The following is a 25,465-nucleotide window of genomic DNA, read 5'->3' on the forward strand; positions in this document are numbered from 1 at the left end:
GCGGGACCCTTCAATCACGATTTCCCCGCCGAGAGTAAAATTTCTGGCTTTTTGGCAGATTAACCCCCACCAAAGGGGTGACATACGTTCAGTTAATTGTACAAGTATATGTACATGTATCAAATTAATGAAAGCTCATAGGTCCGCGCACAGAAGTCGTACATAAGTTTCTTCTCGACGTGTTTTCTACCCTCGTGGCATAAACCCCGTCCTTCGTTCGACTGTTTCAACACCTCGAGATTTACGAGGCGGCAAAAGGGAGGGGTAGATGGAAGAAAGGACGAGAAGAAAGATTACGGTGTTCCCGAAGGAGGAAGGAAGAGGGTAAGAAAAATAGTGAAACCGCAGCCACCCTCCGCGTGATGGGCGTGCGCCGCAGGACCCCATGGGTTCTCCTCGTGTAAGATCTAACATAAAGATCGTCGTCCGTGCACAATAATGGCCCTGGCTGCCTGTCCTGTTGCCCGTATTCCTCATAACCTCGTCGACGACCGTTATGACGAGGTTCGCTGTTGCAGCTTGCATTCTACACGACGTGTAAACCGTACGTGCGTGTGTTACGCGCGCCTATACGCGCCTTTTAGACCCGTGGTCCACGTTGCACGTTGCCTCGAAACAATGGCGCAGGAATAAACGAAAACCGTAGGGGTGCGATGTAACCCTCTGCTGTCTCTATTTGCTCTCTTTCGTTCGAAAGAATAATGGAGCCAGGAGTTATATTAAGTTACCTCTTGGTGGGTATCTTTGGGAAGCCAGAGGTCTTTGAACGATGCCGCGCGGAATTTTTAAAGTTACTTTTCCAATTGTCATTGTAAAATATTAAATTTATGAGAATGTTCCTTTAGAGATTGAATAATAGAAGCTTCGCTGTTAATTTTATTAGTAATCTCACTACGCCAAAGGGAATACCTAGGAAAGTGAGGTTCAAAGGGGGAGAAGAGAAAAGTTGAAAAAGAAAGTAATAAACACGCGACAACCTCTCGGTACAGGGAGAAAAGATTGGGCGTTCCTTTTCGGTCACCGAAGGCATCCTGCAGCGTGACGAAATACGTTGACGGAATTGACGTGTAATTGCACGCTACACTTTGATTCCGTGGCTTATAATACACTCTTATTATTAACGATTGCCCGCGGCATCGTTCCCGATGCTTTCGCAACCGGAGAGTCTCCCTTTCAACGCGACAGCACAAAACGCTTCTCGTTCCCTTCTACCAGGCCGGAGTTTCGCGATCCTTTCGAGCCGCCGATGAAAAGAAGCTGAAGGCATCAAAAGGGACGCAAATTGTTCTGCCGTTGCGTTACACGCGTGGTAACATCCAATAAACGTTATTATCGATGGCTCCCGAAGGTGGAGCGTCATACAACGAGGAGCATAATGCCTCGATCGTGGTTAGAACGTCTACGCGGAAGTTTCCAAGCAAACTACTCGCCGCTGCTTAGAATAGGATCATCCTGGCGAATGTATGATTAACCGAGGAAACTAACAGGCTTTAATATAGCGGGTAATAATGAAAGCCTGGTGTCGTTTAGTAAAAACGATGCTTCCTTTGGAACGCTTGATTACGCCAGAGAAAGATAGTTATTATATGCGCGAGTGATTGAATAATGATGTTCGGTTCTGAGGAATTTTTTGTATTTTCTGCATACCACCATTTCTCTATCAATTTTATAAACCTATGTCCACCTTTAGTTATTGCAATTTTAACTTTCAATATATTGGACGTTAATCCTTAGCACGCGCCCATGGGCAAGACAGTTGCGAAGGATGACCCGAATCCGATTCTAAAGGGAGGTCACAGTCTCCCTCGTTCAATTTTTCTTCCATTCAGTACAGTTCAGGAAACCTTCCTCGCCCTTTCCACAAGGGCAGAAGCTTGTATACATTTTTCTGAACTGGACGATGGTCAGCAGCATTGGTGCTCGTTACAAGCTGTAGGCGTGTTAGCATTGTCATTGATCCTAAACGGGGCAAACAACAGCGGCGGGTGGGCGATTTCTTACAAAGCTGGTCATCTCTGTCTGAAGAAAAGTCAGAGTAGCTGCGAAACCGACGTGCCGCGGCACATAATCTTTTACAAGATGCTGGTAAATGGTGTCCCGTGGACTTTGAAGGGCGTGTAAACGGTCTAACTATCCGAAACTCGTCTTGATTTATTGTACACGAAGGAGCGTGAAACCGTTTGCCACTGACAAATTGCCCGCTCGGTACCCGGCTCCCGATACGTAAGCAGATCTTTTCAAGAAGTTGCCGTTCAAAAAACAGAACGTCCAAACGATAGGCCGTTCTTTTAGTAGTTTATTAAAGATCGTTGACTTTCGACAAAATCGAAAACAATTTACGAAAGACTGTACGACGCGGCGGTAATAACGTAGCTTTTATTTTTCTAGGTTTCAATTTCTTGTATCTATTTTTCACTTAAATTTCACTCAAGTGTCGCGGTCTTTTTCGATGACTCAGTATCCTCTGTCTGAAGAGTTAAGAACAACGTTGTCGGATCGCATCCTATTTTTTTCTTACCGGTCTCGTTTCCCTCTAATTGGCCGTCTAAATTCGAGAATCAAAAGGGCAGTACTTCGAAGGGCAGACGTTATAACTTCCTGATGCGTGGCGCGATAAAAAAGTGAGAAAGCCGATGGGGGAGGGTAAAGAAAAGAGGAAGAAACCGAGAGACGTTTGAATCGTTGCCTCTCAGATTGAATCCGGCTGAACAAAGAAGGCTGCCTCGTCACGGTCTGAATAGTCGGGGCAAGGAGGTTGGATTAGGTTAGGTTAAGTTACGAGGGTGGTTCCCCTGTTCGGTGTCTTGAATGGGGCACGTGCTACCGGCGTCGTAATCTTTTCGAGAAGCAGGACCTTCCGCCTGTCAATCTCTCTTTCCGTTTGTCTGTCTGCCCGGCCATCTTCCGTCTCTCTATACACGATCCTAGGACGAGCGTGAGTCTAGGATACTCTTCGAGGTTTCTTTGGACGTTGTGGCAACAGCTGCTTCTAGGTAGAATTCGCAAGTTCTTTCTATCGCGCGTGCCTTGAAAGTGTTCATCGTGATTCTAGCCCTTTTTGAATGGCAATCATTTTTTTATATTCAAAGGTTAAGCATTGCATTGACTTTTAACCCTCGGATGACTGACCGTGAAAAGAGTCCCAATTTAATTGAATTTAATTTTCTAAATTTCACACTGTTTCTTTAGAAATTATACATTTAACTTCAGGATAATATCCTTGTATATATTTTGCAAATTGGGGTCACCATTGACCCAGACTTTCGCAGTTCAAAGATTAAGTCATTAATGACATAGACTTGTACTGCTTCATCAAGCAATAATTTAAATATCATCGATTGTGTAATTGAAAAATAAGAAACTCTATATGTTTGCAAACGCGAGAAGAAGCTCAATGGCCGACGCGGAACGATCCTGAAGGAAGAATAGAGTCCCGATCGTAGAATCGAGCCAGACGAGGCAAACAACGGCGAAGGGAGGAAAGAGTCGAGGGGTCTTTCGCGTGTCGAGATGTAAATGCGTGCGCGTTATGCATCTGTCTCCTCTAGCTTACACGCACACGCGTCGCGAGTTGCAGCTCTTTGCACGCAGCGCGCGTGTACGCGTTCGTGTCGAGTTCGCGCACGCAACCAAGGTGCATAGTGATATACGAGGGATATATAAGGTCGGCTACATCCAACCACTAGTCGACCGAGCTACCGGTACAGGAAGAAACCCGGGGGGTTACCGTGCTGGAATTTCTTTATGACGCTCGCGTTGACTACCTAAGAAATTCCGCTCGATTCTACACAGTAGTCGATTGTCGATAATCGAGGCACGCTTATTCCTACGGGGAAAAACAAACACGATCGTAAACGCGATCGACCAAACACCGCGTAATCGCCGAGCTTGTAAGAACAAGAGTCGATTAAGTATTTACCAGGTTTCAGCGTTACCTAAATAAATGATCCGAAGTAATTTTTTAACAATTGAACGGCGCACGCATTTATCGTAGCAAAACTGCAACGCGTGCGCTACCCCAAGAAACCGCGAATGTGCGAATCCATTCGTTCGATGTAACAGGCCATTTTTAAAGCGGTAATTTCAAAAGTAATTATTTCACGGTGGCGTGGTATAATCTACTCGATTCGCGTGTAAAATCAAAGACGCGCGTGCGTATGCGGGCAACAACGAACGACTTGGGGCACGCGAGACGATTCTATGACGTTTACATGTGCACATACATTTGAGAGGGTAATAAATGCTGCCGGCAGGTCGGTCACTAGTTGCTATGCTACCGGAATACCAAACTCGTTGAGTATTGAACAAGTTGAATTACAATATTACAAGTTCTGGCGAATTACAATGATGTCCTGCCGCGCTCAAAGGATCTACCGGTTGCGGTAAATTTGCAATAATTACGAATACAAGGTAAAGGTAATTGCTTAATTACAAATAAACGGAATGAAAAGTAATTTCGCTGTTTCATTGTAAAAGGAACAAGATGGCAAAGAACATTTTATGATCCCACATGAACATTGTCGTCGAAATGTAACTTAATTAGGAACTAACTCGTACACCTGTCCTTTATTCGCGCCTAAGAAACGCCTTATTACCGCGCTTATCTATCCAATCCAAGAGCTACCGATCAATCGAAACTCATTAGTGGCTTGATAATAATACGGGTCTGTCAGCGGAAAGCAACAGTTACGTCGTCGTAATAAAATGAGAGTACGTGGTCGGGTGTAGTTTCGAACAGAAGTAAACGATGCATTAGAAAACGAAAATAATCTGAAGGGAACAGAACGTTTTCTCCGGTCTGTTTGGTCGCGCGAGGAAACTTGCGAGTAATACACACGCGTATTGTGCAGCGGTAGCGGTCGCGGTTCGCTTATGAAACAAAATCGTACAATCGTACGTTGACTGGTCGGTGTCTCGGTCGTGTGACGTTCCACGGATATTTGCTGTATTTGCCACGTTACGTAACGTCTGAATCGCTACTGCATGTGAATTATGAAAGTATCGTTTGTTATACTTCGCTAGTGGCATGCATATCTGCATTGTCTACCACCATTATCTCGCAATTTCATTCTTTTCTTTTATTCTATTTTATATATCCGCTGTTTGATTTACAAGGATTCGTAAGACTTTATCGAGTTGATGCTTAAGTGTCACAGTAGAAACAGATATATTGGAACTCAATTGGTTAATTTAATTGAAATTTTATGTTATTAATTTTAAATTTAATACTACGATAGATGAATTTATAAAATAAATTTACGATCGATATAAAAATAATTTTTTGCTATCTTTTCCCAGATCGATCAAAATTTTAATTTAATACTGATTCTATGCAAAGTTTATTTTCCCTTTTCTTATTAATTTAACCTGACTAGTTTTCAGCGCAACCCTCAGAGCAATCAACGTGCTAACAAAATATCTTATCCTTTTTATAGTACACCAGATTCAGTATGTAGATTCTATCTTGATCGTTATTGCAAATTTTATTCCACGTTAAAAGTAACCGCGGAAGTGTAATTGCAACCATCGATGATCACCGCGATAAACTCGATTACCACAATCAATTAATTTTAATCTTGCAGTTTATTAGATAGTTTTATTATCGCTCGTTAAACATATTCTCGGTAAAACGTTAGTCGTAAATGATATCAGTGGAAAGGCATTCACAGCGCCGAATGTTATTTTGTGGAAAGGTGTCGTAAAGCACTAACGTTGCTCTTATCTCGTTGACAGCTTTACGTTGCCTACCGTTGTTCCGAGGAATGTAATAGAACAGTGAGTGATTTAATTATCGTCGCAGAAAGCAGCACGCGAATAGGCATCGACGATCGAGATACCGCGACGACCGTGCCCGGTAATTAGAGATTAACGATAAGCAAAACAACCGTTCGTCTTAATGATGACTTTACTCGTTAAGCTTGGCATTCCACCCCCGTCTTAGAGCAATTAGCACGCTACGTCTTCCGATAGCCCGGCTAGATAAACGATCGATGCGTTCGGCCAACGTTACACGTCAATGAGAATATGTTCACGTGTACGAAGCTTTCGTTGCGATAGTAAAACCTACTACTTTCTATAGGGGCAACTATTCGCAACGTTACCTTCGTAACGGGACAATTACGAGGGAATGAATTTTAACTCCAAACGGAGCTCGACGTTCTACGTTATTTTATGAGTTATTTTGAAGGGGAACCTAATGGGGTCCCTGGCGAATAAATATCTAATTTCGCAGAAATTTTCAGACAATCGAATATGGTAAATGTCTACAATTATGGTTCCAACGAGAAATCAATTGAAAAGAGGTAAATTCTATGTATTTTTTCCCCCCGAATCCCTCACAGCAAAAACTTGACCAATCAACAATAATCTCCTTGCTCAGTTCTAATTTCTGTTCATAGAGTTCACAGTGCGAAGGACGAATCGTGAGAACTTATCGAATAAAACGTGCAATCGTCGTGATATCAAGATTAGAATTAGCTAGCCACGTACTATTATTAACAATTCGTTTAAATTCAAAATTTGAAGTTATTCTTTTCGAGAAGACTATTGTTGACTGGTCAAGTTTTTGCCGTGAGGTAAGTCATGTCTTTTTGATAACCTGACCTTAACCTTTGTATCTTAAAAAATACAAGCGTCCCCCAAATTTTATCAACAGTTTTGGATTCGAGGGGCAAAAATACATAGAATTTATCTCTTTTCAATTGATTTCTCATTGGGACCTAATTGTAGACATTTATCCCGAATATTCAAAATATTCTCACCTCTCGTGCAGACGGCAGCTTGATTCTGCTAGTCGACGTTCGTTCAATCGTGGCGACGAAAGACGCGCTCGACCAAACGCACACTTCCGACACTCCACTTCACTGCTTTCATGAAGAAACTCCTTCGAGTCTCTCCTTTTTCACTCTACCAACGATTTCAATGATTGTCCAATAAATATGCTAATTTCGCGCAATACTGCCCGTGTTCTCTAATTCACTTTCGAAATACACCGGTGGCTCCGAAATTCGAATACTTAGTCCGCTTCTTGTTTCTAATTAACCTTTCACAATCGAGCAACGCTATCGCGAACGTGAAATGTCTGGCACGTTAGTTCGCACAGTTTTGCCGATCATCATCGGTAAAGTTCTCATAATATTGTCGGTCGTCGTGTATTGGAACGTACTGACAAAGGGAAACAGGCGAATTTCATGGAATCCTATTGTCTATGGTGTTCGGTACAACACCGACTCCTTCCAATAATGGTTTTGAACTTGTACCATCGCTGTTGTCGATATCCGTTGACTTTACGTTGATATTCCTGGAATTACCATTTCGGTTGCTCGCTGGTAGACGATTCTCAGACACTGTCGTCCTGTTCGGCATACCTGCACGTAGCCACTGTTCACGAAACAGGAAGATTCTCGGTTTTTCGCAGCCCTTTCCAGGGAATCTTATCGTTCACCATGTTTGGTCGCGAGTCAATCGCGAGTCCTTTTCAGCTTTCAATTTTCCACGGAAATCGCGAAGAAACGGCGCGACCGATGCGCGTGTCCGGCGCGAGACGCGGAAAATCGCGGATTAAAGAAACGCGCGGCAACAGGTGAGAGAGACAGGAGGGCGAGAGGGAAACAGAGAGAGAGAGAGAGAGCGAGAGGAACGGAAACGAAGACGAAAGGAGGCAGACAGGATAGAAAGAGAGGAAACAACGATGAGGATGGCGTAACACCGCGCGTAGTAGCGGACAGTCGGCAACTAAAGTCCCGATGAGAGTCACCTCTCTCTCCTTCGTCTCTTCTCTCGTCCTCTCTTCTGGCTTGTCTCTCTCTCCACCACACGTGTGGCCGCCAACACACGAGTGCGTGCATGCACCTCGAAACACGTATGATGTTCCTTCTCCCCCTCCCCTAACCCGGTACCCTCCGTTCTTCTCTTTCTCTCTTCACCCCTCCACCCTTAAAACCACCTACAGTACAACCCCTTTTTTCCTTCTCTCTCGCCAGCAATTCTCCTTGTTACTCCTCGATGCAACACCACGCACCAACTGCAACCGCTTGCAGATGCACGTCCACTCCGTTTCGATGTGACGGTACGCGCGCGTGTGTGTATGCGTTTTCACTGATTCGTGTCTGTGTACGTGGATACGTGTGGTAGGAGTAGTGGGAGGTAGGACACGCGACACGAGTCCTTTGGTGGGGAGAGAGAGGGTCATCGAAAGAGGGGATGACCTCCCCTCGTTACTCTTTCTCCTACTCCTCTTTGGTTCACGCGGGGCACCTCTTCCCCGAACACGCTTTTCTGCTCACCCGTTCGCTCGACTTTTCTCAGGCTTTCGAGTAATCGGTCATTCGATCGTTAATTGGGGGTGTTAATGAGAGAGGCCACTTAAGATTCCGATAGGCAATCACCCACTCATTGTTTAACCCTTTGCACTTGTAACAGCTTGAACCCAGTGTATCAGAATTAGTTTCTTTAATTTGCACTTTGTATAAATCTTAATTGTACGATTATTAATTATATTCATATTAAAAAGTAAATTAAATTTGATCACTGAGGACAAACATACTAGTGTAGAAGGTTAAATAATAATTTGACAGTAAAAATGTACTCACCTCTTTGATTGTTCTCTCTTGATTTTCCGCGGAGTACGTCAATTCAACCATTTGGTTAAGATCTTTACGATGATTTAAAACTGTCAGAACGTATCCACCAACTCGTAGTTCCAGCAATGTTCACCACCTCCCACATTATTTCATTCACTGAAGGTTTATAGGAATGAAAAGCACGTTTCCACGGATAGCGATGGTTCACCTTGTTTAGTGTACGGATTCGTGAGTGTCACTGGTGGCCCACGCGGCAAACGACTACGCAGTAGCAACGATTATCGTCGACGGCAACTGCGTCTCGAAGTTGCCAAACTCGCCCCCTGAAGGGACAGGAAAAGAGGGGTGGCTAGGCGGTCTCTCCCTTCTGATTCCCACGCCGCGTTGTGATTCCTCTCCTCCCCTTTTCTTCTCCTCCCCCTCCTCCATTTCCTTGTTAACGTCACCGACGCGGACTCCTCCCTTGCAAAAGGTACTCCAGAGGAGCAAAGACGACCCCTTGTTTTCTTTCTTTCACCCTCTCAATCCCTACGAAATCCCTCTTTCTTTCTCACCCTCTATACTCAAATCTAGTGACGGGCTACGTATGAAACTTGGAAGAAAATTTCGAATCGCTTTAAAATTTATTTGAAAGTCTTGATAGATTGTCTAAAGATGCGATGATTGCCGCCAAAATGGTGATCGACTTCTTTGGTTCTGTCTGATAAAAGAAATAGATAATTTATTTCTTTACAAATTTATCAGTGAAAAAGCTTTCTGTTTTATTTATCTTGAATATTGCTTAATTTGTCATGTACACAAAAACGATCAATGATAAATCTCGCGCTAGCAATGACATAAACAATCTTATTCCATTTACTCGAGTTCACGAGTCCAAAATTATTTTCTCACAATCAGTTACCACAAAATCAAGATTTTTAAGATTCGAATAGAATTTAAAAAGATGCTTAAAAATTTTTAACTAAAAGGAAGGTGTTTCAAATATAAATCGCTACTTGTGTCTCGATAATAAAGTTCCAGCTCTTCTGCTCGAGGCAGGGTTGATCGAAATCTTTTCTAGTCATAGCTTGTACAGTCTTGTTGTACTCGGGACGATAGGAAGGTTGGACGCAACTGGTTGCACCGAGGCTGGAGAAGCAGGCATGCACGTTGCACCGTGTTGCATCGCGCAAGGCACACTCTCGGCAGTAATCTTGCGCAATCTCTAGTCACTTTTGATCACGTACTCGACCGGAGGATGTAAGGACTTCGTGGCGAGTTGGTATCGAAGAATTTATGACGCGGTGCACGCGTTACGACGCGTGCACCTGGGATATCTTAATTAGTTCCCCGTTAGGCGTAACCTTACCTCTGGCGTTTCGGTTTTATAAGCTGTCGGTTTATCTGCGCCCCGTTGCCGGACAGCCCTCGAGGTTCGCCGACACCGTAATTCGTTAATTTAGCAATTTTTAATCGCTGTCGTGCGGGCAGTTCCGATTTACAAGCGGTCGGAGCAACGGGCCAGGCCGGGCGTATCTCGAGCGTGGCTCTCGCGTGATTAAGTCACGCGGAAGACACGCGGGATTATCGTACACGAGGGAGCGAGTGTCGAAGCCGCGTTGGAATGCGAACGAACGAGCAGGGTGGAGTGGAGCGGAGAAATAAAAATTGACGAGGTAAAAAGAAAATGTCGGAGGGAAGAAGGGTGGAGGACGACAATAAAAGCGCGAGCGTTATATTCGGACGATCGAGCCTGGGCGTGAGCGCGCTGTCAGCCGCGCCCGTGCACCGATGTTTTAATTAATGTATCGATAGCGCTCGAGCACCGATGCATCGAGCTTCTCTTCTCGATACATTCGACTCCGAAACCCACGCAACGCTCTTTCGATAATAATTAGGATCCTCGTAGAATCGTAGGCTGGCCGATTTCAGCTTCCACGAAGCTATCTTTTTGCTCCCCGTCCGGTGCCTTCGAAATCGTTACCACCGTGACGAGATGAGCCGATTCGATTAATTATACCAGAGTAAATATAATATGTTAATCGAATGTATATTGAAGATGCGGTAATTGAGTGGCGGATCGATGGCGTTCACGAAACATCAGCACGCGATCGGCACGCGATCATCGCTCCACGGCTCGGCGAATTTCCTGTAGGGCTCGTTTCTTGTACTTCGATTCAAAATTAACACGTTGAAGCTCTAATTATATTAAGAATAGGAATTTTCAAATTTCATATATTCTATTTGATATTTTACTGTTTTTCTATTATTCAGGCATGTGCCATTTGCGATGCCGGTCACCGGTGATCCCCATGGCATTCAATGATCATACTCAAGAAAATTGAAGCCGCGTAATAAATGAAAAGCGTATTTCTTTGTTCTCTTTGCAAAATCGAAGAAAAGGTTCGAGCAAACCATCCGAGCGATTTATAAATAAACACCCGATAAGAAGGGATTATCGTTGTTTGCGTAACTTTCAGTGTGGGCGTCTCAGACGTTCTTCGTTGATCGTACCATTCCCGCGTCGATACGCAATAGGAAAAATAATTTCTATGTTGTTTGGTAAGAGAATATTTTTCACGGAAGAGATTTTTCTATTTTTCCGACTAATCGCGGTGATTAAATTGCTCCTAGATCACGACCTTAATGGTTACGAAGCAACGTTTTCCTTGAATCTGATTAATTTTTATTGAATATTACAAGCATATCGCTGACAAAACTTTTATCCTCGGTTACGTTGCCCACCGTAAACAACTTGCGATTCAAACATTTTGTTATTTTGCGCTGATAATTCATCGTTGATTAGCGTGGTTGTATCTGTTTGCTCGTGTTTGTTTCTTCGTTTTATCCACCCACTACGAAAACATTCGTTCGAAGCAATTCGAATACATTAAAATCATCGTAGAACTATAAAATTACGTAAAATTTTTCCAGAAGTATTCGAGCAAAGATCTTTAAGTTAATATTTTACTTCTGATTTCCCGAATCTTATCTAAGATTGACAAATTTAAACTGTACAATTTAAACTTCGATTCTGGTATTGATATTCGTTAGAATACGTCATCGCGATTGACGTGAAACTGCTCGTCACCAGAGTTATCGTGGCTGCTCTATTTTGATACACGTAATCCATCGCGCGTTCTTATCGATACGGTACTGATGAATAAAACTAAAAAGAATTCATTGAAGAAACGTGGCTGGGGTCGTTGTTGCGCTTGGACACATGCATCTCTTTCGCAAAATATTTTGCATTGAATCGATGACCCGTGTCGACCCTGTTTTTGTCGTCGGCGTGATTTCTTCTTCTTCGCCGGCGTATATCTGCACGCGAACGAGAAAAGCTTCGATTTTCGGCGAGTGGAATATTTTTATTTCGCGATACGCGTTATCGTGCGTGGGCGTAACACTGGCTGACGCGATAACGTCCCGCGAATCTTGTAAATACGCGTACAAACGACCGAGGGAAAGAATCTTTTCTTCTCTCGATCGTTCGAAACGGCGTGCAACGAAAGCGCGATTTTCAGCGAATTTGATAAGGGGACCCAGAGGAAAAGGAACGAGGCGAAAATAATCGTTGGTAATTCGATAAAATTAATAAGTGGTTCGAACGTAAGATACCACCGTCTGGTTTCGTTCGTAGGTTGAACTTTAGCAACGAGATGGTAGGAATGCTTCTAACCAAGGGTCTACTAACTTTAAATCCGATAATGAATGTAATCAGTGGAAATAACATGAAATCTACGCAGGGCCCTAACCCAGGCCACAGCCCAGGTATATATCCTCCGACCACAGCGTGACTGATAATTATACTCGCTGGAGAGACCCTCGTCTCCTACGCCGTCGTCGTCTTCCTCGACGAAAGCGAGAGTTGTAAGGTCGTGCAGATGAGATAGCTTTGTTTCTTCGTGTCTCGAAGTTTAACACCTCCGCTTTTGTTGCATTCTCGCTTCTGACTTTATCTTGAAATTACTCAGCGGAATCTCCATTGTCGTAATACTCGCTTCTCGTTAACGATGGATACTCGAAACTTCCTCTTGGAAATTTTTCAAAATCACACGCGCATTCATTGGAAATAATCCAACGGAATTTCAATAACATATATCAAACATTGAATCTTATCAAAAATGGAGAAAAGAAAATGAAAATAGATTGCAATCACGATATCGTTAGTTTTCATTCGCGTTTCGTCCGACTGACCCAGATAATCGCGATGAAGACAAGGTAGCGTTGCTTTCATCCGTTTCGTGCAACGAGCGTGACACGGAGCATATAAATCGCTGCCGGTAGCGATCCACGGAATTCGCTTAAAGCGGTCGCGACAATGAGCAAAACGGTCGCGATGTAACGCGACGAGTTAAACTGGTGTAGCGGTAGTCTTAACTGAATTATTGTTTCGGTTAACATCGGCCCATTCATCATAGACGCGCGTTGCTCGCGGATCGCAGAAACACGCTCGTCCCGCCCAAGATGCGAGCTCGCGAAAGCGTGGAGCATTCATCTTCCGTCGGTGTCGCGTTGTCGAGCCGCGACCAACGACTCCGTGTAATCTCGCTGTTGCAATAGCTACGCTGGCTGCGAAAGAAGGAACGAGCTGAAACGTTGCATGGCAGGCACGCGTGAAATCCATAGAATCGTCGTCTCGCTCCGCACGCACGCGGAATATTAATACAATTTGCCCGATATAAACAAACGGACCTGTTCGTCTCGGCAACGCGCTTCATCCGTGAATAGACAACGGCCGCTTCTCTTCGCTCGTTCGAGTTTCCCTTTTTATCCTTTTCTTCGCTCGCGGATTTCTATGACTTCTCTAAGACGTTTGTCTTTGATATTCCGCGCGCGTCCGAGACGAAAGCTCGCCAGTGCTCGAGCAAATTATGCGCGAGTGAAATTGAATGGACGATTCGAAAAGGTGGCTCCAGACCGACTTTTCGCGTTTTATTACACGTTCACTCGTTTACCTCTTCGGTTAATTAACCATCTCGCGTTAAAGCGAACGAGAAATTAGCGAGGAGAGAAAGGAACACGTTACGCGGAGAGAGGCGGTGAATTTACTCGAGTCGCTCCGATGATGGGAATTAAATTAAAACGAGATCTCGCCACGCCGATAGAGCGACGATTAATCTGCATCGCGACAATTGGGCGTTTCATTAACTGCTGCGCCAAGCCAGTCGCGAGCTACTGAGTTATAGAGAACGGGATGTCTCCGTGGAACGGGAATCTACCTGATACTCGATCAGTCGAGCAAATTAATTAAGAATCAACGGTGTTCTTTTGTAATCATCTGTTTTCGTTTGAAATAGCTAGTGGTAATTCCATGGCTCGACTTTGTAATTGATTATCCTCTTCAGACGATGATCAACCAGGTGTTGAATTTTACGTGTTAAATATTTTAAAGTTTCGCGATAAAAATTGCTTCATCCACCGATCAAAGCAGGTCCTTGACCGTCTGTGTCGGAAAGGAATCGATGGTTTACCTCGAAAATTCTAACGATCGTTCTTTAATTTCTTCGACTTGCCGCTTCAAACGACGCGGCTCAAGAAAGCCGAGTATTTCGCAAGCGTATAAAAATTCATGAGAAGATAAGCATTGATGTATGCTAAAAGACAACCTTGAGCATCCTTCTTTTTTGGTAATTGAAGAAATTCATGGAACGTAGCTAGGCCAATAGGTATCGTCTAAATGCAATTCATCGTTGCATCAAAGGTACCGTTGCTCGATAAACGATTATATCGGAGAAGCAACATAGTTGCCGATATTTGTCGTAATTATTGATCGTCGCGTGTCGTGTTTCCGCCATGGTAATTAATCGTTTTTCGCGAAACCGTAATTCGCCACGGTTATACAGGACAGGATTTAATGTATGCTCCGATATTGCAGTTGCGCGCCTTCTCTTGCACGACGTTACGTATACGCGTTGGTCTGTGGTCAAGATCGATCGATCGATCACTACCGGTACTCGAGCGTGTCCCGTATTATGTTCTCCACGCGGCGTGACAGAGATTTCGACGACACGCCGCTCGAGGAAAATTCACGCACGATCGCCGCTGATCGCACGGACATCGAGAAGGAGAAAAAAAGTGATCACGGTTGCGTTAAGTAGGCACTGGTTTCTATTAATTTATTACCAATGATAGCTGTGAAACGTTGCGCGTACGTATGAATAACGAGAAAGGGATTAGGTGCATTTTACAGGTGTAAAAGTTTAATCTACAACGTGGCGCGTGTCTTAGGAAAAACGTATCTGTTATTTTTTTTCTTGCGGGTTAAAGAATGCTCGACACGTTGAAGCGAATGAAATTGAAATAGCGCGAAATAGATATTCCACTTGGTACGATCCGGTGCCGATAGAAGAGCAGAGTGGGAGGCAATTGCAAACGGACGAATTGCTATGCTCCGGCATTAGCATCGTTTGCGGAAATCGGACTGCGTCGATCGGTCGCGTTCGAATAAATGAATGTAGATTCGCGTGCCCGTCGAGTGCAGTTTCTACTGTTGGATGGGACCTAGATTCGCTTAGCAACATGTTCCTGGTGGGCTGCGTTAGAAAACCAGAGGCGCCGACTTGCCTCGGATCGCGAGGAAAATTAATTGCTTTCTGGCTAACAGCCGTTCGCGTATCGCCGCTCATTTTCCGCCAGATATTGCGTGGTGGATTCTTTTTTTTTTTATCTCCTGCTTCGACACGTTTGCGAAAACGCGTAACACGAGTTTCATGCGATAGTTTAATCGTATATTAAGCCGATACCGCGGGGAACGTTTCGCCTATAAATTTTCTTCCCCTTCTGCATTCAATTACCGATTGATGAGCTTTTAAAATTGATTATGCACACAGTATCGCCCGTGGAACTTCATAGAAATTATATGGATCGTAATTCAACAAATAAAACTAAAATTTCCATTAGAAAATTATTAGTAGGCTGAGAATATTTATGCACTTATGATATATTAAAGTGTAGAAAATATAATCCACGTTCTCCGGCTTTGCTAAAATATATCGTTCTCGAAACAGAAAATCGCTTACAACCGTTTCAGATCAGCTCCTAGACGATCTAGGTTCTAGGTCAGCAGGAGCGCGCGACGCACGATAAAAAGATCACAAAAAAAAAAAAAACAAAGAAGAACAGAAAAATGAGAGAAGGAAGAGAGATCGATGCATAAAGAGAGACTGCGGATCGAGTCTCTTGGATTCTGCATAATTCATTCGGTTGGCCGGCGAATGCATATTACCTCAGGATATCTAGCCGAGCCAAACAGCCGGATCAGGATGCAAGGACCTCTGCTCTGAATATGAGACCGAATCGCCGAATCGTCTGGAGATAGTTCGGTATCGATAAACGCCGTGCTACCGTCGTGTCGGGCCACCTTGATCAGGATCCAGATCCTTGGATCGAAGAGGAACACGGCGTAGCGTACAGTAAAAAAGAATCGTGACGAAACGTATTTGGCAATGTTTTCGGCAAAATCGAGTTCACCTCGCGAATAATACGACGATCTCGCGATACATTTATGGAATAGATGCGTTGCAGGGACTTAGAACTTTTTTAGTTTCTCGAATTGAACTTGCAAAATCTTGCAGTTCCAAGAATTTGAAAAGAAGGACGTACGCGTAGTAATGTTATACAGCGTCGCTGTATTCTTTCGTAAGAGCAGAGCGTTTGATGGAAAAGCATTGGAGGCATTTCTCGATCATCCGATTCCCATCAGCTTCTCAGGGAAAGTTTGCGGAGTAACAGATGATCGGTCGACGAGAAGATCGGCCCGTAATCCGCGACAATAAGGTCTTCCATCTAGAAGAAGCATTAGATCGCCGCGAGGGGTGACGTTTCTGATTACATCTGCTCCACCTGTCTATCGATTTTTTCCGGAAGCTAGAAGGGACCGGTTCGGATACGATGGTAGGAAGGTGCGTGCCCATATGGGTGGACCTTGCTCTCCCTCTCCTTCTTCGGGTCTCGCGTACACGCTTTGAAGGAGCCACCCCGGGCGAACCGGAATCAAGTTCAATTGTCTCCCGGTGGCTTTTGGGCGCGTGAGAAATCGCGAGCAGCTGTTCTACGGGGTTGCTTTCTCGCAGCGTTATGGCATCACGTGACGTCACCTTTTACTAGCCGTTTACTCGGTCAAAGCGAGAGGAGGAGGAGGAGGACGAGAAAAACACGTGCGAGAAAAGAGGGCCCTGCGAATGCAAATTAGAGAAGTTCCAGCCTCGAAGGGGTCGACTTGGCCCGACACGAAAGGGTTCCTACGACCCTGAAGCATTCAGAACACTGTTGCTACGTGTCCTGTGCAAGACCAAAGAGGAAGTAAGGAAGGAAGGAAGGAAAGGAAAAGAAAAAGTTTCTCGATATCCTTTTTCGAAAATCCCTTCGCAGTCCTCTTCTCTCGCGTTCCCACGAACGCCCTCCGAGGTTCTACCATACATACCTACTCTCTCAGTCGCGTATTTTAATTAAGTTCCAATACTGTCGCTGTTCTTCGCCAACAATGCAATTGTATGCCACTGCAGACCTCGGAGTTTGTAATTGTTCCTGCTTATAAAAGATTCTAGAGAGACCGCGGTGTTGGCGATTCAAGAATTCTTTCCATTAATAACGCGGCTGTTTTTTTTTCTCTGTTATTGTTTAATGTTACAAGCAAAGAGAGAAAAAGTAACAACGTTGTAAGAGCAGAGGTGTTACGCGAAACTTTTCCCGTTATTCTTCGCCGCTGGTATACGGAATGGAATGGAAACAGTAAAGGAAATATCGGTTGAAAATAAAGTCCGTTACACTGGCCGGATACGAGAGACGAGTTAGTGAGGATGTCGTAATAGCGTCTGATTGGCAACGAGAAAGTTAACACGCCGGTGGCATCGGAGGACTCCCGCATAAAGGCGGATGTGCCCGGCTCGGATGTCGTGGTCTCCGTGGCATTTTGAATTGCAGATAATCAAGCACGATCGACGAGGATGATAATCGTCCGACGCTTAGACATGCAGTGACTTATCTCCGGGCACCCGAGGGTTACCTGTCTCGGATACCTTTCCCCGTGCAACGAGAGAGTCGACAGGATCGATAAGGATCGGGATGAGTCAGAACCTCGGGATGACCTCGGATTATCGTTCGACGATGCACGAAATGTACGGATTTCCAGCCGACCTTAACCTTTAGCTAGTCCTAGTTACTTTCGCCGTTTAGTTAGCGTATTCGACATCGTCTTCCGCAACCTGACGTTTAACATAAATTCTGCGAGGGGAAAAAGGGAATCCGCAGAGCAGGGTTTTTGTTTAGGGTGGCATAGGTGTGGGGCTCCCACGTTGAAGAGGACGGTGCCTCCAGGTGGTAACTGGCAATCTCCTTCCAGTCAGCATCCCCCTACCTAAGAACACGAGAAGCAGCCCTTCCATTGTCGTCGAGGGAGTTATTAACGAGGAACGGAGCAGGGGGATCTTGAAGCATGCAGCTTCTCGTGTGGGAATCGCGCAAGCTGCGCAGGCGTGATGGAAACGGGACACCTTATTCCTTCCCGCCAAAAAGCCGGTGGAGACCTATTTACGTCACCGTTCCTATTGCTACACACTTGCACCGCGTCATCGTCCTTGCTCGAACAATGGGAATCCTTCGTGTCGGATCCATTAAGGGCCTAGGGTACACGTGGTTATGGTTTCCCGCCAAAAATTCCTCCATAGATATCTATAGATCCACAAATCGGATAGAATTACGCAATCATTTAATGATGCGTTTTATATGATTAATATCATGAATTAATCATCACTCGACGGTATTGAAAAAGTACGTTCGTAATTCTAGAATGCTTAGAGATTCATACGGGAATTCAGGTTTTCGCGCTCAAACAATGCATAAACGAGCGCGTTACGCGGAGGACAATGATATTTGTTTGAAGGCAGCCCGTGGGGGAACGAGTATTGTGAAGGAATTTTTCAAGCATGCACTCCCACGTGGGGTATGTTGCTACCCCCAGCATATTCTGAAGAAGGGCGAGCACGTGTGGGAATGCAAGTATAAGCAGCTTTAGGCATGCCAAAGGTGGCTGGATTTCTTCGTGACACACCCTCGTTACTCGAACCACATGTCATTACCCCACCTTGCGAGACCAGGGGGCTGCTGGGAAATCTCTACTTCACCTCAGGCCATTCCATAATATCCGTCCTCTATCTGTCGTTACGGTTCACGATCATTGAACACCTGGGTTCTCGATTGTTTAGGCAACGTTCAATTGAATTTTTTTATTTAGATTATTTAATGTCGCATCAACCACCTATATTATTAGCGACTCGTAAGGTAGATTTACAGTTTGTTGTATATTTTTGTGTCTTTTAGCTATTGTTGCAGGTTTTGTCCTTTAATTTATGTTTCAGAGTTGGTCTTGTATTAAATTATTGTCTGTTGGCGATGTAATTTGTGCTTCGATTGAATTTTCTTATTCCATTTTTGAAAGACTCTTTAGGTTCATATATTGGCAAGATTATGAATTTAATAACAATTACTAAGAATTCTTGATATATCAAATTTTTTGTTTTATCACGGAACAATTGAAAAAAATCGCTCGTTTGTCGCAAGTCGATTCGGCATAAGTCACGGAGATTAAATTAACAAGCCTAACAGACGGTTCTCGCAGTATGGTCTGAAAGATGCTTGGGCGCGTGGGTGTTTGACAACGCGGCGAACACAATGGTGCGTCTGCCACGCACCGGTGTTTCTCCTCGCGGAGAAGGACGCGAAAAGGAAAAGAAATCTGTTTGCCCACGATCAGAGGTGTCTAACCAGCGGTACTCGTCGTGTCGCCAACGCCATTGTTCCAGTAAGAGGTCCCCATTACTTCGTCGTTACGTCCTGCTAACGCGTCTCGTTACAACGAGAGTTACACGCGTCCGCGCGCGAATCTACCAGCCCTAACCAGCATCTGGACCGTGTAAATTATCCTCTCGCTATCTCAGCGAAGCGACGTACTCGCGGAATATCGTCCTCGAGGGTTAATGCCGATCGGTGAATAGCGCGAAACGATCGGACGGATTAAGATAGCAAGGTGGCGATGTCTGTTCAATTGCAGAGATAAGTTAATTGGAAGAGAAGGCTCGGTGTCGTTGTAAAGAGAAGAATCGTTTTAAGTTCTCGTTCGCCTCGACTACGAGCTAGAGCGCGCTTGCTTATCGGTTCGCTCGTGATTAACGTTAATTGAGATTTGTAGGGGTTGGAAATTCGTTGTATCGTGTATCTCGTGATTACTTTTTATTTTTATCGAGTTCATTCGTTCGTACGAGTCGAAATATAAATTCTAGTTTCGCTCTCCGAATCGTCAAACGTCGACGCGTCATCGAAAAATTCCGACTTTCGAAATTTCTGAAAGAAATGCCAAATTTTACCTCGGTGTCGGCTCATCGAAGAGGCGTCGCGTGAATCATCCCGTAAGTTCGCGTGGGTAGACGAGGCTGTTACACGTACGCGCCAACAACAGAGAGGACCTATTTCAGCAAGTTGTCGTCGGTACGAAACAACTATTAGCGTGCCTGATGGCGCATTATGTTCCGAGTTGCACGCGCATTAACGAGCTCCCGGTTTATATAGCACGATCGCGCCCCTCGAAGAAAAAGGGAAAAAGATACACAAACGATCCTCGTAAACGCCCACGACAAATTTTTCTCCCTCCTCGGAACGCTCTTATCTTCGCATCGATTCCATTCTCCGCTTCTTCTTCTTCTTTCTTCGGCTTTGTTCTTCCCCGAGATGGCCGACGCGAGCATCGACCATCAATATTCACTTTCCGGTTCCTGCATTATTCAAGCGCGTTCGGGTGAGACACGAAAGACCTTCGAAGGTAGGTAAGTGTGCTCGACGAGGTCAGCCGGGAATGCAACGAATGCCTCAATTATCAGCACACGATTTTCCTTTTTTTCCACCTCTCTGTCTCTCTCTGTTCACGCGAGTAAGTACTCGAAGACGCGTGGTCGCAAAGCGGGTACGGAACGTTTAATTGAACCTCCAGCGAAATGGCAGCTACGATCACGAGACGCGACAGACGCTTCAATTGCATCGGCTAGAAAAACCGAATTCCTCGGTTATTCTTATTGCAGGCTGCTCGTGATTCTAACATAAGTTACGCCAGGCGTCTCGAGCAGTCACGTTCGGTAATCGTTCGATTCCTCTTCTCCCTCGACGATTTCTTCGGCGTATCGTCGCTTCGTCGAACGGCATTCCGCTTCGTACGAACGCTCGAACGTGCAAACGTTTGCCGGCTTTTCTTGCTCCTGTTTATCGTCGCGATTTAAAAGCAGCAAAAATCCTCCCCCCTGGCTCGATTCAGCGCAAAAACCAGATCGCTCGTAATTATTTTCTACGGAAGATCCGGAATTTCGGTGTTCCTCCCTCTTGTTCAGGTATATGGGTGCTCGTGTACGAAACGAGGGTTGCTTTCGGTAGGGATCTCCCTTTCTCTATGACGTCATCGAAAAGGGACCCGTTACCTGGTACACGTCAGATTACGTCACACCGACAGATGCGTAAGGGTAAAGGAATTCCCGAACAGATGCTACGTAAGCTTGTTCTCAAGATGACTCAAGGGTTGCTTGCGCTTTGCATTTAGAATCTCGAGTGGTAAATAGACAATTCATTTTATTTCAATTATTCTAATTAAATAATCTATAAAATGATTTTGAATAAAGTAAATGATCTAAGATATCAAATTTGAGGTTTAAATTTATTTATTTATTTATTTATCAAAATTATACAGGATGAACCCTTTTTGCAGCACATAGTATACATTGAATATACAAATTTGAAAATTAACCAATGGATTCCTTATCGCAAATAAAGAACTTACATATTATGGAAACACAACCTGTTGGTTGTAACTCCAGAACAAGTTCGTACGTTTCTTTACCATTTTCGTGTTACCAATCTGACCCCGTGGTACTTCCCACACGTAACGAAACATCCTGTACCGTCGCCGTACAATTGTTTCCATAAATTTTCGTAGGCGTCCTAATGTCTTCTCGCAATCTATATACGCAGCGAGCTTTCTAAACGAGCATCGCATCTCCGGGATGCGTTCGTGTTTCTAAATGAATCGTCATTACTCATCGAACAGCATCGTGGCAAAGAGTTAAACGGACCAATTAATTTCGCCAGGGTTTTCGTTTCATCGCGCCTCGTCCATGCGAACTCGTCGTTTCGTCGGAGAGGGGTGCGCTTTTTCCGAGCACCCTTGAGAGCGGCACCGGTCGTTTCGGGAACCGGACACGGACACAATCGCACACTTTTACGACTGCTCCTCGGTAAATTGCGCGTCGTGGAAACCGACAATGCTCCCTAGGGGGGGAAAAATTTCAGGGCCAGGAGGAGGCGAAATTTATCTTTATCCAAAACAACGGTCACCCCTTCAAGAAGAAGTGTGGGAAATGCGGACAGCTGAGGATAGGAAGGAAGGAAGGAAGGAAAGACATGTCTGATACGATACAGAGAGGAACAGCCCGAAATGATGGCTGATTCTCTACCACCCTTCTGAGCACAGATTATCCTCCTGCTGGCCCTGTTCTAAAAATACCACGAGGTGGTCTCACCTTTGAACAACTTCGTTCTATTATGGCTGACCCTGGAAATAACCCACCCCTATTTCTGTTGCACCATCATGTGTACGAAACTCATTTTTTATGATTTTATATAGCACACTTGCTTGAATTAATTATTCAAGGGGTTGGTTAGCAAAAATATTACTAGAGTTGATATGAAAATTAATCTCAGACTAATATTTTCAATATTATATTTTTGAACATACGAATTATCCAAATTACTCGAAGAATAGTTGAAGTATTTGAAGTTTCATTATCTTAATAGAGATTTTATTTACTTGATTCGACGATCGGCTACTTTCGATGGTCGTCAGGCGTCAACATCGTATCCTCGAGAGTTCATTCGTAATCGAGAACAGAATTAAGCGCTCACCGCGAGCACACTCGCGCCGTTGATTGCAGTCATTAATAGAGAAAATTAATGAGCCGGTAGAGTCGACTCGCTTCGTCTTTGTCCGACGCGGTTCCGATGCGGCTCTTTCCTAGACGCGCGTGTTGATTCACAAATAAATCATCGTCGTTCTCGTGCTTGTACCGATCCTGGTCTGAAAACGAAACGAATTTATCCGAGACACCTATACACCTCCGCGTACCTGTCCGATGGAAGTGTTGCCACTTTCGAACGCGCTATCGGGCATTGATCATTAAGTAAGATTGATTCTTCTGAATATTTAATGCTAAGGGATAATCCTGTATATTCGACAGAGGAAGTGGAAGAAAACCATGGGAATGAAATTTGGAATTTTTATTATTTCGATCACAACATTGACTGCTTATTTTATAAATTAAATTTTATTAAGGTCAAATTTGAAAGTCCAAATATTAAATAATTACCATTTAGTTATATAGGAAATGAAATCATCTCTGAGAAACTCAGAACGTACAACCAAGATTTCAACCAGGTATTTCTCGCGACTCGGTGTTCATTTCTATGCTCGCGTCTCGCTTCTTCGTTACCTTGGAAGGCCGCCCGATGACCTCGACTTTGAAGGTTCACCCACAACCGATTCCCTACGACGAGCACGAGGAATCGTCGAAACTTAGCGTCGAAGCATCGAACGAACCCGTTGTCGTGACTTTCACCTCGCGTAATTATTCACGGTTCATTATTCAGTGTCAGATTATCGCGAGGCGACAAGTGCGTGGCCGTACGAACCTGCTCGTGTCTGTGAATTCGCCTTAAGCCATCCGCAGCACGTTCACGAAGAAACGCGCGTGTGAGTGATTAGAGCAGGGGCGTTAATCAGACGATGAAATATTCCGCGAAGAATCCGTGCTCCGTGTGTACCCTTCCCCTTGGATGAACGTACTAAAAACTTCGACGACCGGTTTCAGAAATGTGATCGAAAGGCCAGGAATTGCTTTCCTGGAAAAGAATCGTGGGTGGTTTCGTGATATTGCAGAGAAAATGCTAGGATAGAATTGTAACTTGATTTTATTCTGATTGAGAGATTTAATTGAAATCATTGATAGATTGACATTTAGAGTGGATCGTTAATCGAGCTCCCGTTGTGTTTTTCTATTCGTCGACGACCAGGGATGTAGATTGATTATTCAAGAGAAATATCTGACACGCGTGGGTGTGATAAATTGTTCTCTGTAAAGCATGCTTCGTTTAATCATTGCGAAAAATGTTACTTTATTCTGCTAGGCTCTAAGGTTCTTTTTCTATCAAGGAATTTATGAATTTCTAATCACTCGTGGTAGATATAAAAATTGGTAGAAATAGTGCAATTAGAAAATGTTGCATCATTTGCAAGATTTCGAGAAAACGAGATCCTTTGACGATTTTAGTATTCCTCGGGTTTGCTGGCGAAGGAGAGACACGCTCGGGACCACCCTGGACACGCGTCGGTATCAACAGGTGTTGGTTTATGACGCCGCGGTGGAAACCGTGGGCATCGACATCGATTCCGATGCAATTTAGATAACCGAATGCGATTCGACAACCCTGAAAACCTGAACGCGCCGCGATAAAAGCACCGGTCCCGGCCGCGTTGCGCGTGTAAATTCGGCGAACGTTCGCGTGACACACGACGCGGGCGTCGTCGGATCACGTATACACGTTCGCGGGTGTAACGTCGACACGTGAATCCGCAAAGCGTGGTAATTTAATTAAGCGCCCGAGCAGAGCTTCGCACGATGCCGATTTCATTAACGAATAATCGATCGAACGTCGTCATCGAGCATCGTGAGAAATTCATTTTTCTGTTTCACGATTTTGCCAATTCGTGATAAGAGGACGATCTAACTGGATCGTTCGAATTTCATTGCGAAACGGAACGGATCGGATTATCATGAAAGGGGTAAGAGAGAAGAGAAACGGTACGCGAGAGGTATCGATCGATAGTTTTAATCGAAGGTACGAGCATCGAAGCCTATCTTCTCCGGTCGCAGTTTATGCGAACAAGAGGATCGCCAACGCAAGGCGTATAAAAGAGCACGGGCATTGTCGTTGTTCGACCAGATATACCCTGCCTATCCTCTTTATTCTTGCGGACCATTGTCAGTCGATCCTTATACCTTGCTCCCCTTCCTCGCCCTATCTTCTTCTTTATTCTATCATTTTCGATCCCCCTTGTCTTCCAAAGATCATTCGTTCAGCTGTTCTCTATGCTTCTTACCTCCACGAAGAACGCATTTCTTTCTTTAAAATTTAATAAAATAAAGAACCACGATCTCATAGGAGAAATGATGCGAACTCTTTAAATTTTCTGCGCGTGTTCATGGCTGCGGACGCGAAGATGGTTGTTGCCGGCCGCGTGCACGAATGAATACGAAATCAGCTCGGTGTCACGGCACGTTCCCACGAGAGCGGCGATTTCGAGCAATAAGTTTTCTGAATTGTATTACTATTACACGCGCATCGAGCCGCGTTATTTACGACACCTTGTCCCGTCGCGATAACGTCGCCCCTCGCGACGACTACGACGGCAATTAATATTCATCGAAGGACGGTTCTCGCATCGTGAAAACACGAGGGACGGACGCGACGATCTCGGGGGGTAATTAAGAAGCTTTAATTTCTCTCCGAACGGTATAGCGCTCCGTCGAACCGAAGGTGTCGCTTGCACGAAGCCTTTCCGACGATGTTTATCGCCATTCACGGCATGCTTGTCGAAAGACCGAGCTACGGAGAACGTGACGTGTGGGTGGAACGGAAAGTCACCCACGTGCCCCACCCTCGGCACGCACGTGTAAAGCACGCACGGTTTACACGTGTGCTTACCGATGTACCTGCACGCATTCGTCACCGGACCACACGTGTAAGCGCGCCTTTATACGCTCCACGACGGAGCCTATAGATGCGTGTTGCATATTCATATCAACACTGTGCCC

At 44.7% G+C, this 25,465-nt stretch overlaps 1 protein-coding gene and 1 long non-coding RNA gene across 4 annotated transcripts in view; one reads left to right on the forward strand and one right to left on the reverse strand.

Annotated features, from left to right (window-relative positions):
* The window catches only part of klu (zinc finger protein klumpfuss), a 49,374-nt gene extending 40,420 nt beyond the window's left edge, over nucleotides 1-8,954 (reverse strand). Inside the window, exon 1 of one of the 2 annotated variants that reach the window (XM_034328914.2) lies at nucleotides 8,592-8,954. In XM_034328914.2, coding sequence (XP_034184805.1) covers nucleotides 8,592-8,642 — 51 coding nt within the window. In that variant the 5' untranslated portion in view covers nucleotides 8,643-8,954. Of the gene's footprint in view, nucleotides 1-6,761; nucleotides 8,029-8,591 lie in introns of those variants that run through there. The other variant, XM_076690285.1, reaches the window with a different exon arrangement.
* The window catches only part of LOC117606479 (uncharacterized), a 103,885-nt gene that overhangs the window by 4,182 nt on the left and 74,238 nt on the right, over nucleotides 1-25,465 (forward strand). The gene's annotated exons all lie outside the window — the stretch shown is intronic.

Source organism: Osmia lignaria, chromosome 9 (genome assembly GCF_051020975.1).
Source record: "Osmia lignaria lignaria isolate PbOS001 chromosome 9, iyOsmLign1, whole genome shotgun sequence".
Classification (NCBI taxonomy): domain Eukaryota; kingdom Metazoa; phylum Arthropoda; class Insecta; order Hymenoptera; family Megachilidae; genus Osmia; species Osmia lignaria.